Here is a 15,698-nt window from a genome sequence, read left to right as displayed (position 1 = left end):
AAATAATTAAAAATAAATTATCGTTGACATATATACAATCACAACATTCACTATACTTATTTATAAGAATAAAAATAAATTATCGTAACATAAAATATACAGTCGACCAAAAGATGAGAATCAAACAAACATTTCTTATTTTCAAATACTTTTTGTACAATCTATAAATTTTGCTTTAATAACACCAAAATAAATACAAAATTCGTGCAACGCACGAGACGCAGACTAGTTTTATTAAATTTTTAAATGAATTAGCTAACAACAAAGAAAATAAGGAATAAAATATGTTCAATTATCTCCTTTAATAGGAATGTTAAGAGGGGTGATTCGCATGTCAACTCACATAGATCAATTGGAAGTCTCACATGTGCCCGTCCCAAAATTGAGAACCAATTTTTTTTTTTTAAAAAAAGGGTGCTTGTCAGCTCTGCTCATCCCACCTAAGGGGTGAGCCAAGTCGCATTTTCTTCAAGCGTGCTGGCTCGTGTTGGACATGTTCCAAAGCTAGCATTGGCTGATTTGCTTGATAAGACGAGCTAATCAACTCGATTCAATTAGCATCCTATTTTAATCTTATATAATCTTTATTAAACGTATTTTTTAGTATTTATTTAAGTTATTAAGACATTGATTAAGCCTGAACAAATGTTCATAAAGCAAAGGCAAAGGGGGTAAAGGCCAAAATAGAAATGATTATACATGAATGGAGATGGGACCCATTTCCACCTTTGATTGATTAAACCTTTTCTTTCTAAAAATTTCTCAATATTTTTTGACTGGGGATTGGGTCCCACCACTGTCTCTATGGACTGAATGATAAAAAGAGCACCTCACGTGGACTCTGAAACATAGCCTGTCTGTCCAACCACAATAAAAAGAAACCATTTCAGATAATTGGTTTTCAAGAGGACAGTAGAAATCTGAAAATCTCCATTGTTTTCTTCTTTTCGCTGCAATTTCAAATCAAGGGTTTTTCTTTAAAAGACATAAAAAAAGAGCCCAAAAATCTTTTGCCTTTGTTAAATTTTTTTCTTTTCAAAGTTCACCCCTATAATTCCTATTCATTATCTTTTTTTTTTTTTTCTGAAATATCTGTCACCCTTTTTCTCTGTCTCTCTCTCTCTCTTTCTATCTTTCTGTAACTGTGTATTTGATGGCTGAAGCAACATATAGAGGGTGAAAGTGATTTTAGGGTATCAAATTTAATTAGAGAGTGATTTCAGTTGTTCTACAGGTTCTAGCTGCAGGAGAACTAGTTTCGTTCGACGTTGGTTTGACTCTTTGATCTTAAGAATGTTGGTTTGGAGGACGCGTGCTTGTTCAACGTGAGCAACAGATAGCTGATGCATTCAATAATTCAACTTATTGTTCAGTTGCAGCGTAGTTCGCTTCGCTGTTCATGCTCCCCATTCTTGACCCAACCTCTCTCTTAAACGAACAATTTTTTTTCTCCTTTTTCATAATAATGAGCTTACTAGTCTTTCCATTACACAAAGGTCTTAGATTAGATTAGCTCTTGTCTGAATCAAACCCTTTTTCTTTCATAATTGTAGAGAGAGAACATGTTCACAGAGAATCAAAGAGGCTAAGGAAAGTTGTTAATGGTGGTATTTTCTTGGTTTTATCTCAAGAAATCATGGAAGGATTAGGTGATGATCATCTCCAAGATAACCGTCGCCCCAACTTTCCATTCCAATTGCTTGAAAAGAGGGAAGACGAAACCGGCTGCTCCACCAGTTCCGTCTACTCTTCCTTAGCCATCTCTGCGGATGCGTCCAACCTTAGCATCATCACTCGATCAACTGCTGCCTCCACCGGCCTCGACACCGCAGAGCCATCCAAGAAGCCACCGCCCAAGCGAACGTCGACAAAAGATCGCCACACAAAAGTCGATGGACGTGGCCGGCGCATCCGCATGCCCGCTCTTTGCGCTGCTAGGGTTTTCCAGCTTACACGCGAGTTAGGTCACAAGACTGATGGGGAAACCATCGAATGGCTGCTCCAACAAGCCGAGCCGGCAGTTATTGCTGCCACTGGCACCGGTACAATTAACTATCTCATCTAAAAATTTAAGATATTAGAACTATTACACATTAATTCGTTAAATTCTTGTCTTCAATACCCTCCTCACCTGCAAATCTCTTTTATCAGAAGTGCATAATTTTTCAAGAATGGGTGCTTTTAATTCATTTAATTCTTGTCTCCAACAGGTACAATCCCCGCGAATTTCACTTCCCTCAATATAAGCTTACGCAGCTCGGGTTCTAGCATATCAGTACCATCTCAATTAAGATCTACCTATTTCAATCCGAATTTTTCGATGCAACAACGCCGTGGCCTTTTTCCGGGCTTATCATCGGAGAATTCCTTGACAACCTTGTTGAATTTTCAGGCCGGAAATTTAAACCCTAGTTTGATGCAAGCTAAGCAAGAAATAAACCAACACTCATTACACTTAAAGGAGGCTGAGGATAGTTTAGGGCGGAAGCGGAGGGTGGAGCAAGAGTTGCAGCCACTGCATCACCACCAAATGGGAACTTATTTACTACAGTCAACCACGGGGTCGATGCCGGCGAATCATGCCTCAGTTCCGTCCAATTTTTGGATGATTCCAAATTCCAGTAACCAAGTTATGGGAGGTGATCCAACATATAATAGTGCTGCCGCTTTATATAGAGGTACTATGTCTAGTGGGTTGAATTTCATGAATTTTCCGACGGCCGTGGCGCTATTGCCTAATCAACAGTTAAGCACCGGCGGATTAGGGGAGGGGCAATTGGGGTTAGCGGGGCTAAATCCATATCGGTCTGGTGACGAAGTATCGGAATCTCAGGTGAGAGGTTCCCACGGAGGCGGCGATGATCGGCACGAGACGACGAGCCACCATTCATGAATGATCATCATTGAGTTTTTGCTTTGCTTTGACTTTAATATTTTCCAAATATTTTTTGTGTGATTAATGTGGAGTATTTAGGGTTTGGAGAAATTAAGGTAATATATTTTTAAGATTGTGTATTGGAACGTTTGATCTTTTTACCCTTTACACAACGTTATCTTGTTATGCATTATTTTTTCATATATATTTATTTTTATTTTTTAATTTTTGATAAGAGATATATGTACTTCTATTCTACAATTTATTTTCCCATGAATTGCTATAAATATGGATTTTTGTTTTAATTTCCCTTCTATACGTTTATTTGTCTATGCACACATGATACTCTTTCTAATTTGAGTCATCAAGGAGTATGAAACAAGCTCTTGCATTTAGACATGTGATATTCATTCTAGTCAGTATAGACTCGGTTGTCTAATCAACACATTCGAGGGAATGAACGATGAGCTTCAATTCATACAAGAATTGGTTATTGGGCAAATCTAAAAAGCTTATTTTATGAAATATTTGGAAAACTTGCAAGGTACAGTATGTTTGTTTTACTTATTATGAAATAGAGAGAAATAAAAAAAATTTATGACGAGATATGAACTTCACTATGACCTAAAATGGTATTATGGAATTTGCGTCTTGCTTAAAATATGCAACATTTGTCACTTAAATTGGGAGGAACGATGCTAAACACACAAGGATAAAAAACAGGGTTTGGATCCAAGTGTCACGTGTCAGCAATTGATTGGATAGTTCAAAAAAATAAATAAATAAAAAAGAAAATAGTCCAATCCAGGATTTAAACCCATGGGAGCAGAATTATTTCCAATGAGGAAATTACTAGAAATGTCCACTTTCACTTATCCATTACAAAAATGTCCATAATTGTAAATCCTTAAAAAAAATGTCCATTTTAGAATAATTTAGTCCAAAATACCCTTATTAACAATTTATGATTCCACACAAAGACAAAAATGAACATTTTGCAATTAAAAATTTTATTGGTGAATAAAGTTTTGACACATAACCTACCATATTTATTTTAAAAGTGCATATGTCAAATCACAATAAATGTTATTTTTCGCATTGATACAGAAATGTCGAGAACTACATTTTAAGTGAAGAGAAATGCCATATTCGGAATGAAATGTCATTTTAGACATTTAATATGTCGAGAACAACATTTGAAATGTCGAGAACACTTAGGTAGCGGTTGATTTCCATTTCCATTTTCCATTTTCATTTTCAAAACGATTGTTAGTTTTTCCTGAAAACGGCTCGTTTTCCGCGTTTTGAGCGTTTTGGCAATTTATAACTGAAAACGCTCAAAATAATAAAAAGTCGTTTTGCGTTTTCAGTTATAAATTTTAACTCGTTTTCAAAAATGCATTTTCGAAAATGACAGACCAAACGCGTTTTCCTAGTTTTAGAAAATGGAAAACGGAAAATGGTCCGAAAACGACAAATCAACCGCACCCTTAATGTTTTGATTTAACATGTATACTTTTGAAATATAAATGGAGTTTAAATATTGAGAACGACATTTGAAATGTCGAGACCATCCTTTTAATGTAGTTCTTCATGGAAGCTACTTCTTGAAATCTGCGTCAAATTGAAAAAAAATTAATTGCTTCATTTTTTAAATTAAGAATATAATAGACAGTTTATTACTAAATTTAAAAAGTGGATATTTTTAAATTGATCCCCACAGAATTGGACATTTTTTAAAATACCCCTTATTCAATTGGGAGAATATAGGCCGCGAAAATGGGCTATTTGGGGTGGGGGGCGTTATGATAGCTCCAGGTCTTGACTCGTATGTGAGGCCAACATGCTTGTACCTTAACATCTGTACCATTTTTCTCTGACAATTCCACTCTCCATTGCAATTTGCTGGCGCCAAGAAGAGCGTTGGTAGTCTTTATCGACCCTACTGGGCCTGACCCTGCAAATTCATTCATCTGGATTGTTCAGAATGGCCCACTTTCTTAATGGGCTCATTGAACAAATATTGAATTGGGAAAATTTCATATATAAGGTGTTAACTATAACCCACTTCAAAATTAAGAAACAAGTTTTAAAATTTCAAAAATCAAATATTATTAAATTTTATTTAAAAAATAATTAATTAATAATATATTTTATGCATTAAATATATTAAAGACTCAATTATACACAATTTAGTCACAAATTACAGAATGAATTGATCAAAAATTATTTATCGATCACAAATCAAAAATTTTATAAGTAACAAATTATTTCACGGTTACATATCAAAATTTTATGGGTCAAATTTATTATCAATCATATATTAAAAAAATTGGTCACAAGTTATTGATCACAACTTATTTCGTGGTCACAGAATTTTAAATTAAATGGCCACAAAATAATTTTAGGCCCCAAATTAATTTTTTTAAGAATATACATTATTTGTTCACAAATTATCTATTTTATAGATCACATATTATTTATTAATCAAATATTATTTATTTAATAAGTCGCGCCGTCACCATGTTGCAATCCACCAACAACCTGCACCACTACCACTAAAAACTCACCAACAACCACCAACACGATTACCACCACTATCACTGAAATTTGAGTGATTCAAAGTCTAAGGTATCATAATTTATTTAAATAGTCTCATCATATGTGCATATATGACCTTGCTTTTAATGTATTTCTCCGAAGAATAATGTGACAACTTACATGCATCGAATGATATTAAATGATAAGATCAATAAATGGGTGCCATATCAACTTATTTAGTTGATCTTATGATTCTCTCACAATATTTATCACATCACATGGTAGCATCCCCATCGAGAACATATACATTATTCTTGTCCAATATGCAATGAAATTATATTAGATACTTCTATGTGTACATTATGAGGTGTACACAATAGATTATACCTCCATCACATGAAGGGGCCCACGAATATTTTATTGTACATGGGCTCCCTCCACGTGAGGGAGGTGTAATGCTGTGTGTACACTATTGTGTATATATAATATTAACCGTTTATGTTAAAAGAAGAATCTTCTAAAGAGATTCACTTTCCTTTAGGATAAGCCTAATCTAGAAGAATCTTTCAAAAAGAAACCATTAAAAATTAGCCCCCCAACCCTTACTCACTGTCTTACTATGCACACAGCTACACACTCTTTCAACTCCATCTCTTCTTGCGGAAACTGAAACTCTTTATTGTACATCTCTCTTTATTGAATTCTTCGAACAAATCAACCAGTCTTTCTGTCAATTTAAAGATGGAGGGATCTGAGGCCGGAAGCTTCCTTAAAGTCCTATTAAAAAACACCGACGTTCTTGCTGGGTATTTTTTCATCTCTCCCTCTTTCCTTAAACTTCTTTTGTTCATAGAATTTGTGTTCTATGAGGATTTTAGTGAGAAAATCTTTCCTTAGTTTCTTGTAAAAGTGCTTTTATAAGGTGATATTATGATGCGTTAAAAAAACATTTTTAGTGACTCAGCTCGACCCATCTATCATAAAATGCTTCAGCCTTGCTGAATTCAAACTAGGATCTGAGTGAGTAATTGTAACTTAGAAGACTTAAGAAAGAAAAGAAAAGAAGCAAAAGGAATTTGATTCTTTGATTAGAAACAAATAGTAAACCTATATTTGGTCACAATACACAAGTTCAAGTATATCATATATCGTGCCGTAGTTTAAAAAAAAAAAACCTTTTTTCCTTTTTTTAAATAAGTGCTCCAATCACATAAAATTAAAAAAAATTAAAAATATTCAACCCACAAAAAAAAAAAAAAAAAAAAAGTAAGTGCAAGTGCACCAACAGATTCTCTGGCTGTGTGAAAGATTTTAAGAAGAAAAGTCAATAATATAAGTATGAAACTATATTTATGCTTTAATTTGAAGAATTTTAAAGAATTTAACCGATGTGTCGTGTACTTCAAGACATCGTGTGTCGTCGTGTTCAATACGTGTGGGCGCAAATCGGTGCATCATAAGTCCATGTCATATTATTATTTCGGTTAGCCCATCAAGAATATTGTAAACTTTGATGGCTTACTTCAATCAAGTGAGTGTTCAAAAGAATAATAACATTAGACTTAAGGGTTTCATGAAGGAGAGAAAATGATGGTAAAAAGGAAGAATAACTGCATAGATATCTCGACCCACTGTAGAAGAAAGGAACCCAAAACTAAATTAGGGCTAAATGGAAATTGAAAGGAGAATTAGGGCATTATGTATTTTTACATACAAAGATATTTTAGTAATTTACAAATTGTATTTTCTTTTTCTTTGTATCTTTAAGCTATCTTAATTAAAAAAGGTCGTTCATAGGTAGTGATGGCAATTTATCCCGTCCCGCCCCGCCCCGATGCCGTCCTGCCCCATCGTGGGGCGCGGGACGGGGCGAGGATGCCCCGCCCCGAACCCGTCCCGTGGAATTATTATTATTATTATTTATTTATTTTTATATTATATAGAGTTCATCTATGCAACATATTTCAAAAACATATTTTATTTAAACTTATTTTCTATCACAATTTTTTTAATAACATAATTTACATGTAGACCTATAATTTTTTCATACTTTTTATTCACACATTCTCTAAAAATCATTTTACACTATAAGTAATTTTATTCCAAAATAAAAACTTAAATTTACATAAAGTAAGAGCATTCTTTATTAAAAGTTCAACTTGAATGTTATTCGTATTTTATTAAACTCAGAATTAAAAAAAATAAAAAATTAAACAAGGCAAGAAAATTGCTCCACCCCGTCGAAGGCGGGGCGGGGTGCGGGAGAGCCCCGCCCCGAACCTGCCCCGTTGCCATCACTATTCATAGGGCTTTTTTTTTTTTTTTTTTGACTCAGCCTCTTAAATGAAAACCCGACCAGTGACTCAGCGTATAAAACTCGACTCATCTAACATGTTTTAACCTTGCTAGAAAATAAATATAGTGCACCAACAGATTCTGTTTCTCTGTATTTTAAAAGATTTTATAAAGAAAAATTAATAAATAAGTATAAAATTAAAGTAATGAAGAATTTTAAAAAATTTAATTAAGATGTTATGCGTTTTTTAAAAATCGCGTATCGACGTGTCCGTATCGATACCTCATATCTTATATCATACTATCATTTCCGTTAGCCAAGTCAAAATCCGTTAACCAGCAAAACAGGGTTGTGCTGAAATAGATATGACCGTTAAAAAAAGCTCTAAGTTAGGTGACTAACCGTAGTTTTTGACACAATATTGTAAATATAGGTTATACTGATTTGGGTATTATGTCTTTGATATTGCAGGCCCGTGGTTAGTCTTGTTTATCCTTTGTAAGTGGGTTTTTGCTTTCATATATCATAATTAAGTTTAATTACAATTTAAGTGCTCGAGCTTATTAAAATATGGTTTTGGCGTTTTGAATTCATTGGCAGATATGCGTCGATTCGGGCAATTGAGACAAAATCTCGAGTGGACGATCAACAATGGCTTACTTATTGGATTCTCTACTCTATGATTACAATTTTCGAGCTTACATTCGCTAAACTAATCGAGTGGTATATTTTGTTTCGCCCATATTTAATTCCCGCAGCTTCTCTCTTGATTTTCTTTCTAGTAATGTTTTCAATATCTACTTGTATATACTAAATCATTGGTTAGGATTACTCGATTGAGTTCAAAACTTTAATTTCTCAATGTGTGTTAGGATCCCTTTTTGGTCATATGCAAAGCTGATTTTCACGTGCTGGTTGGTCATACCGTACTTCAGCGGTGCATCGCACGTGTACGAACATTATGTTAGGCCGTACCTTGTTACGCAACAAAAAACTATTAACATTCCAAACGTTTCATGGAAAAACATAGTGTCTAGTAAGCACGACGACATTCTAACTGCAGCGGAGATGTACATTGAAGAAAATGGACCCGAAGCATTCGAGAGGATAATTCATAGGGTATGCTAAATCCGTCTGTTTTGAAAAATCCTACTTTTGGTATTTGGATTTATACGAGGCTCGTTTGGTTTGTTTTTCGATGCAGGTTAATAGAGATACGACATCTTCCAGTAGTCACGACCATGCATTTCATGACGATGACTATAAGTACTGAGCATTGTTAATTGCAGCTGCTAAGTACTTTCGTTTCTCTCAAAAACATGGTAAAGAGGATCCCATGACTTGATGTTTCCCTTTAATGTTTATTGTGGTGTAATGGATGATGCATTGTTATTGTCAATTTCAATAAAAATTTGACTTTTAACGGTAATTTGAACGGAAAGTGTCCATAAGGACCTACGATATTATTAAAATGAAAATTTAAAGATGGCGCTGATAATATTTGAAGGTTTCAATTCGGGATCCGATGGAAATTTTACCATAATTATGAGAACAATGATATCGAGCATCGATGGTGCAAGAGCACGGATTTGGATAGTTACACTAGATATGTTTAATGAAATTAATCGTATAATATTACATTTAAGTGAATCTATTCTTGAATGTCGTGTAATTATCATTTAGACGGGTGTTTGAGATCAATGGTGTAAAATAGAATTATTTTCATTATAAAGCATCAATAGAAAAGAGGCTATTTGATCTAAATTCCACATATTATTGCATTATTTTCGGATACGGATCCGCTTTGACAGAAGGCAAAAGTCTAAGAAATGTGGAAGAAAAATGTAAATGGGCCAAAGGCCCAAGATCATATCTGCAAAACCTGGCCCAACTCTATGATTGTAATATTTAAAAATTAAATTTTTGGGGCATTCCGAGAATTGAACTCGGGACCTCTCGCACCCTAAGCGAGAATCATACCACTAGACCAAATGCCCATGTTGGGATGACGTAGCGAAACAATTTATTTATTTGGATAAATGTTTCTTTGTGAGTTAAAATTATGAGTCTAGCATCTTTTTAGGTTGTTCAAAATGTAGTAATTGATAGGGGATTAAAATTTTCATATGATTGCATTAATTTTTTATGTCGTGAAATAAGCCAAAAATTAATTAAAAAAATACGCTTAAAACATATTTTGCCAACAAATGAAAACAAAAATACAGAAGAAACTAATGGAGGAGCAACCAATAATTTAACAATAAAATCAAATGTTCTTCTCACCCAACAAGCTCAATATCCTGAATATTTTGTTCCCTCGACAATACAATTTACAAATCCGAGAAAAAGCTAAGAAGAACGAAAAATGTCACTACCACGGCCATTCATCCAGCATATGTAGATGGTAAAAGATCAGCAGCAACCTAAATATGCCAACAGTTTCTTTTCCGTTTTAGCATTGTCGGGTTCAGTGATCGTCATCTGTATATTCAGCTTCTCCCATGTCCAGTGATTGGGATATGATTTCTTGAGCTTCTGCTAGTACAGACTCTTTCTCGTCTGCAGCGTATAATATCTTCTTAATTGCCACAGCCATCTGCAAGAACATCGATGAAAATGGCAACTTAGCTAGTTTGAGAGCTTTACCATAATTAGCTTGAAAATTTTGCTTTCAAAATAAGTGACGTTTTCACTTAGAAATTAAGAAAAATATCATTTTCTGGACATGTTTTGAAACAACTTGTTATAGTAATTGAAATTGAAACAGTGCATGTAGATTAAGAAAGAAACATCAAGTACAAAAAATGCGACCATAGTGAAAATCTTACTGGAATATTTTCCAACTCCGGCATCTGACATATGATTTCTACATCTCGTAATTTTGCGAAGTAAAAATCCCTTTCCTTTTCCAAGAGGTCAACAGAGAGCTTGAGATCTGTCATCTAGTAATCATATAATAGATGTAATTAAATCAAAGCATACCAAAACAAACATTTGCAAGGCACAAAAGCTTAGAATATTAGCCAAAAATTTCGAATCCCGTGGCATGTAGAGCCAAACCCAAAGTGCAAGTAGAGTAAGGTGGATAACACAACACTGGACATGACTCAGAAAGAAAAGAAATTAAAATCTTGTCCCTAAAATTCTCACTCCTTTCTAAGACTGCATATACCAAATGTGCTGTAAATGTTTAAAATAGATGTAGAGGACATTAGTTGAAAACAAACATCGTAATGCCCCAGTTTACACTCATGCCAACAAAAATCCGCACCAGCATGACAGGTAAACAATGTAGGACGGAGAGTGAAGAACTGTAAGGACCTCGTGGCCCTGCCACTGGCGCAAAATTATCAAGGTCGTGTTGACATGTAGCTACCAAAATTCTTCTCACAACCCATGTGGGATGGGATGTTACAAACACTGAATTTTTTAAACATGTCACACACCGTATTATTCAATGATAAGAAAGACAATAAAGAGACTATAAGTGCATATAGAAAGACTAAACTACTGTTATACATTCAACCTGAATTACAATAATATCTGCTCATTTCCTAAAGGTTGAATAATAACATGGGAGAAAGTGTAGCACTATTAGTATTACCTCCTCTTTCAATGCCTGAATCTCCACTGATGAATTGACACCACCAGCCACAGCAGTCGACTTCCCTTGTTTGGTACCTACATCAAGATATATTCAACAAGAATGTGAAGGACTCAAAGAAAAAGATAAGGTGCGGACTGACCATTTAACTTATTATTGCCAATTCCATCGCCCGAGCGAGAATTGGAATAGTTGTTTGTTTGCAACGACTTGGACATCTTCTGAGCACCTTTGATATTCCGTTCCTTTCCACCTTTACATCTGCGATCCAATGGATTGTAATTCCTGGACGACTCAAACCAGCACAAAAAAATGTATAATAAGGTAACTGATGCTACATGAGACAGTTCAACGGCCCAAATAAGTCAAATAAAGTATTACTCATTCATAATGCCACCATTCACTGAATCACAATAGCGTTTCAGCCATTGCAGAAACTCCAAGTTGTCTAATGGCCTTCCCTTAACAAGTCGATTGACCTCAACATGCTGCACCGAAATCGAAAGAAATGAAGGTTTAAAGGTAGCGATCTTAAGATTTTCTTTTTCACTTCACTTTCTTAGTTAAGCAATTTCCAGGGAATCCACTAAAAGTAATTAGTTAAAGAAACAAAAGTATTTTATTCATATAACACGTGACATATGTCGTAGAAGTACTCATAGAAAAACAAAATAAAATTTGTATAAAGAAGGGTTACCTTGTCGATTTTAAGCTTGTTAAAAACATCCTGCAGCACTTTGTAGTTCTGGATCATATCATACTCTGTCTTAGCATCAAAGTTCACCTATGAAAGTTCACTTTGTAAGAAACGATGTTGCATCATAGAACGCGTGCACCAGAAAAAATACAGAAAGAAGGTTCTAACTTTATGCATCGGAACAACTCCTGGATGGGTCATGTCCATCATCTGACATTGCACAGCACCAGATGCAGCCTAGCATAAAAGGTTTATGATTAGAATTCTCGACTCTTGTTATGCGAGAAAACCATGCACAGTTCTTCAGTTCTTGGTAATAGCTAGTACATAAGATACAAGGAAAAAGGTTGCTAAATTGTAATCTAACATTAATATGAAACAGTTTCTAATCAAACCCACAATAGCCCTTTGAAATTAGAGGTAGGTCCAAAGATTGCTCTTTATCGTGGTCTTCAACAGAGTTGGATCATTCTAGCTTTTAGTAGAACATAAATACACAATGTGCAGCCATAAAAATACGAAACCGTTCAACAATCTCATGTTCTCAACCATCGGCCACTACTCATTCATCGTCAGTATACCTATATCTTAGTCCCATATTAATGACCATACCATATGTATTTTTAAGGACATCACATGGTCGAACCCCCAACATTTGTTTTTTATAACTATTGGCAACTTATGCTAAAGCATTTTGGTGTAACTATTTTGCCGTACATCAAAAATTAAAATCTACACTCACTTCTCCATGCTTTGGACAGAACTCAATTGCAGAAATTAACTTCCATTGGGATACATTATTATCCACACCTTTCGTGCAATCCAATATTATCCTTCCTACTATTTTTATTTATAAACCATTTATAAATTTGCCAAACAGCGTGTAATAATTCAGACTCTGATTGAACCCTGGTAACAAGTCGATCAATATAATACAAATAACTATGAATGCAACAAAAGGCACATCAGTTTAATTGAGAAATAATAATCCTTATTTAAACAATATAAAATTGCCTTCTTTGTAAAATAATAGGAGAATATACATTATATCACAAGCCAAACTCAAAGCACAAAAAAAAAAAAAGTTTATATATCAATATTCAGGTAAATAGACCCATAAATCCAATCTTCAAAAAAAGGGGGGAAAATTCAACAGATGAATATTATATAATGTCAAGAATGACGCAAAAATATCAGATTTTTACCTCTTCAACACGAGAGAGATTAATCTGAAGCCTTGCATTGATCCATGTAAGAATCTCATTTCTCCCCACAAAGTATGCACTATCCATCATCCCAATATTTGACGCCATTTCTTGAAAAATTATATAAAAAATGTAATCTTTAGTGTTCTTCACCAACTATTTCAAGATTCTTTCAACGTTCGTATGCATTTAGCTAAATATTTGTATCCCTTTAAATAGATGGGTAAAGAAAGAGAGAGAAAGCGTGAGCGAGAATTTTGGATTTTTGTAATTCAAAATTTTGGTTGCTATATTTGTTAAATGTTAATAATGAATTCAATGGTGACGAATTGATATTTATTTGTTGATATGAATGGTCCAAGAATCGTATGTGGAAATGAAAGTGACCCTTTTAAGGGGAAAAAAACTGAAAAGGTGCTGGCCATGGCCAGCAAATGTGAAGAAGAAGCTTTTGTCCTTTGTATTCACTCATTTGTTAATTTGTCATTTCATTTTCACTATTTACAAGCTTTTACATTTTTAAAAAATATATTCTCCTATTTAAAAATATCTCCTATTTAAAAATATCTATAAATTAAGATAATTAAAATTTTGAATTACCACAACAAACTCTTTATATTTAACGCTTAATTTTATTTATTTAAAAAAATATTTATTATTTTTTAATATCTTTTATTTTAATTAGGTTTTATATAGATTATTTTATTATTTTTAACATTAAAAATTAAAACACTTTGAATGCAACTAATAATTTTAATTCTTTTAATTCTTTTGGAGTAGACAAAAAAAGAATTTGCAATTACATTGAAGGCTTGTGGTGTATGGTTGACTCGATAAAACATTAACAATATATACATGTTATTTAGACCATGTTTGGTAGAGATTTTAATCCAATTAAAATCAACTTTTTTTATCGTTATTTCATCATATCAATCGTCATTTTTTAATTCTTCTCTCACAAATATGATCCATTTTATCTCTAACAGTCAAAAAATAAATTAACAAAATTCCTACCAAACAAACACTTATTCTTAACTTTATCAGATTCAACATTCGAGAATGAATACAATATATTTACAACTATAAAATCAATATAGTGTTTATTAATTAAATGCTAAAAATATTGTATGGATTTTTTATTTTTTATTTTTTTTGAAGGATCAATATTGTCGTGTATATAGCTTGTTCATGTAAACTGCGTAAGAACGACAATATACGTGATGTGATTTTGCAAATACAAAAATGGAGAAAGTTTCTACAATTATTTTATTTTATTATTCTCCTTTTTAAAAATTTCAAGTTGGCAATTGTTCCATCTTGAACCGTCATTGATGACTCTCATCCACTCGCATATCGTCAGACTACACCAAAAACTGCATTTTACAACGTTCAAAAAATGTTGTCATAGACCTTTTGCAACGTTCAGGCGTATGTTGCAAACTTCGATGTTGCTTATAGTAGAAGGATACAACAACGTTTTTTGAACATTGTGAAAAATCTTTTTGCAGCGTTCTTTGAACGTTGCTAATAACCTTTTTGCAGCATTTTTTGAACGTTGCGAATAATCTTTTGTAGTGCTCTTTGAATGTTGCTAATGACCTTTTTGCAACGATTTTTATCTATTGTCTATACTTATATCCTTAGTTTTTGCAACATATTTTGACAGTTGCCGTAGGTCTCTCTCTCTCTCTCTCTCTCTGTTGTTTGATCATTACATAGGTGACCAACACAACCACACAAAAAAAAAAACAAAAAAACAAACTGTTGGGATCCTTGGAGTTCAATTAAACAATAAAAGATTCCAAGGCAAAATCAAGGAATATAAAATGGAAAAACACAACCTAATCTCGGCCGAAATGGACAGCAACTTCTCCTCTTCCTTATGGCTGATTTATAAGCTCAGGAACAGCTCTCATGTCATGCAAATTACCTTCCAAAGAGAGAGAGAAAAATCGGCAAAGAACCTCGCTAGAAACCGCCACCAACGCACCTTCAACCTTCTACCAAGCAGAAGGTGCAAAATGGAGAGAGTGGTCGACTGGAGAAGAGAGAAAAGACCTGTCTTCGAAAAACGTGGGGGAAGCCCCTTTTTGTGGTAACTATCAAGTCAAAACTTCTCCCCCAAGACAAGGCAACAAAAATATCTCAAATAGATTAAATCCTGGCCATCGATCCCATCCAATGGTCCATAATAAAACTAGACAAGCACAATCCATGTGAATTACACAAATAGCAGTTAAGTCTAATGGAGTTAAGAGAACCATATTCTCACATTCTTCACCTTGGTTCTCATAACACTCTCTCTTGGTTGCGAATTTACACATGGAAGAACTGTTCATCATCATCGCCTACTACCTGCAAGAAAAATTAACCAGTGTCAATATGTAATAAAAATAAGCACAATTTAAATTTACTTGCAGGTAGAATTTTTGTTCCCATATCAGAGGGATTCCTTTCAGTGTGAATTTTAACAAGATTAA

The 15,698-nt window shown here is 33.9% G+C and overlaps 3 protein-coding genes and 1 non-coding gene across 5 annotated transcripts; 2 read left to right on the top strand and 2 right to left on the bottom strand.

Moving 5' to 3' along the window:
- Window positions 1–868: 868 nt before the first annotated feature.
- Window positions 869–3,080, top strand: LOC111368040 (transcription factor TCP14-like). 2 transcript variants are annotated; one of them, XM_022989204.1, is made up of 3 exons: window positions 869–1,325; window positions 1,554–2,042; window positions 2,211–3,080. In XM_022989204.1, the coding sequence occupies exons 2-3, from the start codon at window positions 1,637–1,639 to the stop codon at window positions 2,891–2,893; spliced, it is 1,089 nt and encodes a 362-aa protein (XP_022844972.1). In that variant the 5' UTR covers window positions 869–1,325; window positions 1,554–1,636; the 3' UTR covers window positions 2,894–3,080. The 2 variants fall into 2 exon arrangements, with proteins under 2 accessions (XP_022844972.1, XP_022844971.1); XM_022989203.1 differs by having other exon boundaries at window positions 869–2,042.
- Window positions 3,081–5,631: 2,551 nt separating this feature from the next.
- Window positions 5,632–9,141, top strand: LOC111366949 (HVA22-like protein a). Its single transcript, XM_022987630.1, has 6 exons — window positions 5,632–5,697; window positions 6,008–6,222; window positions 8,184–8,210; window positions 8,313–8,435; window positions 8,585–8,831; window positions 8,917–9,141. The coding sequence occupies exons 1-6, from the start codon at window positions 5,632–5,634 to the stop codon at window positions 8,983–8,985; spliced, it is 747 nt and encodes a 248-aa protein (XP_022843398.1). The 3' UTR covers window positions 8,986–9,141.
- A 496-nt stretch (window positions 9,142–9,637) lies between these two features.
- Window positions 9,638–9,709, bottom strand: TRNAP-AGG. Its single transcript has one exon. It is a non-coding gene; the product is annotated as a tRNA-Pro (tRNA).
- A 223-nt stretch (window positions 9,710–9,932) lies between these two features.
- Window positions 9,933–13,628, bottom strand: LOC111368039 (microtubule-associated protein RP/EB family member 1B-like). Its single transcript, XM_022989202.1, has 8 exons — window positions 13,219–13,628; window positions 12,182–12,250; window positions 12,014–12,100; window positions 11,698–11,804; window positions 11,459–11,601; window positions 11,317–11,393; window positions 10,541–10,654; window positions 9,933–10,308 (listed from the first exon to the last, which is right to left on the bottom strand). The coding sequence occupies exons 1-8, from the start codon at window positions 13,324–13,326 to the stop codon at window positions 10,180–10,182; spliced, it is 834 nt and encodes a 277-aa protein (XP_022844970.1). The 5' UTR covers window positions 13,327–13,628; the 3' UTR covers window positions 9,933–10,179.
- Window positions 13,629–15,698: the final 2,070 nt, after the last annotated feature.

This window comes from Olea europaea, chromosome 18, assembly GCF_002742605.1.
Source record: "Olea europaea var. sylvestris chromosome 18, O_europaea_v1, whole genome shotgun sequence".
Taxonomy (NCBI): Eukaryota; Viridiplantae; Streptophyta; class Magnoliopsida; order Lamiales; family Oleaceae; genus Olea; species Olea europaea.
Note: the sequence above shows the minus strand (reverse complement) of the source record. Positions and strands in the feature narration are given on the sequence as shown.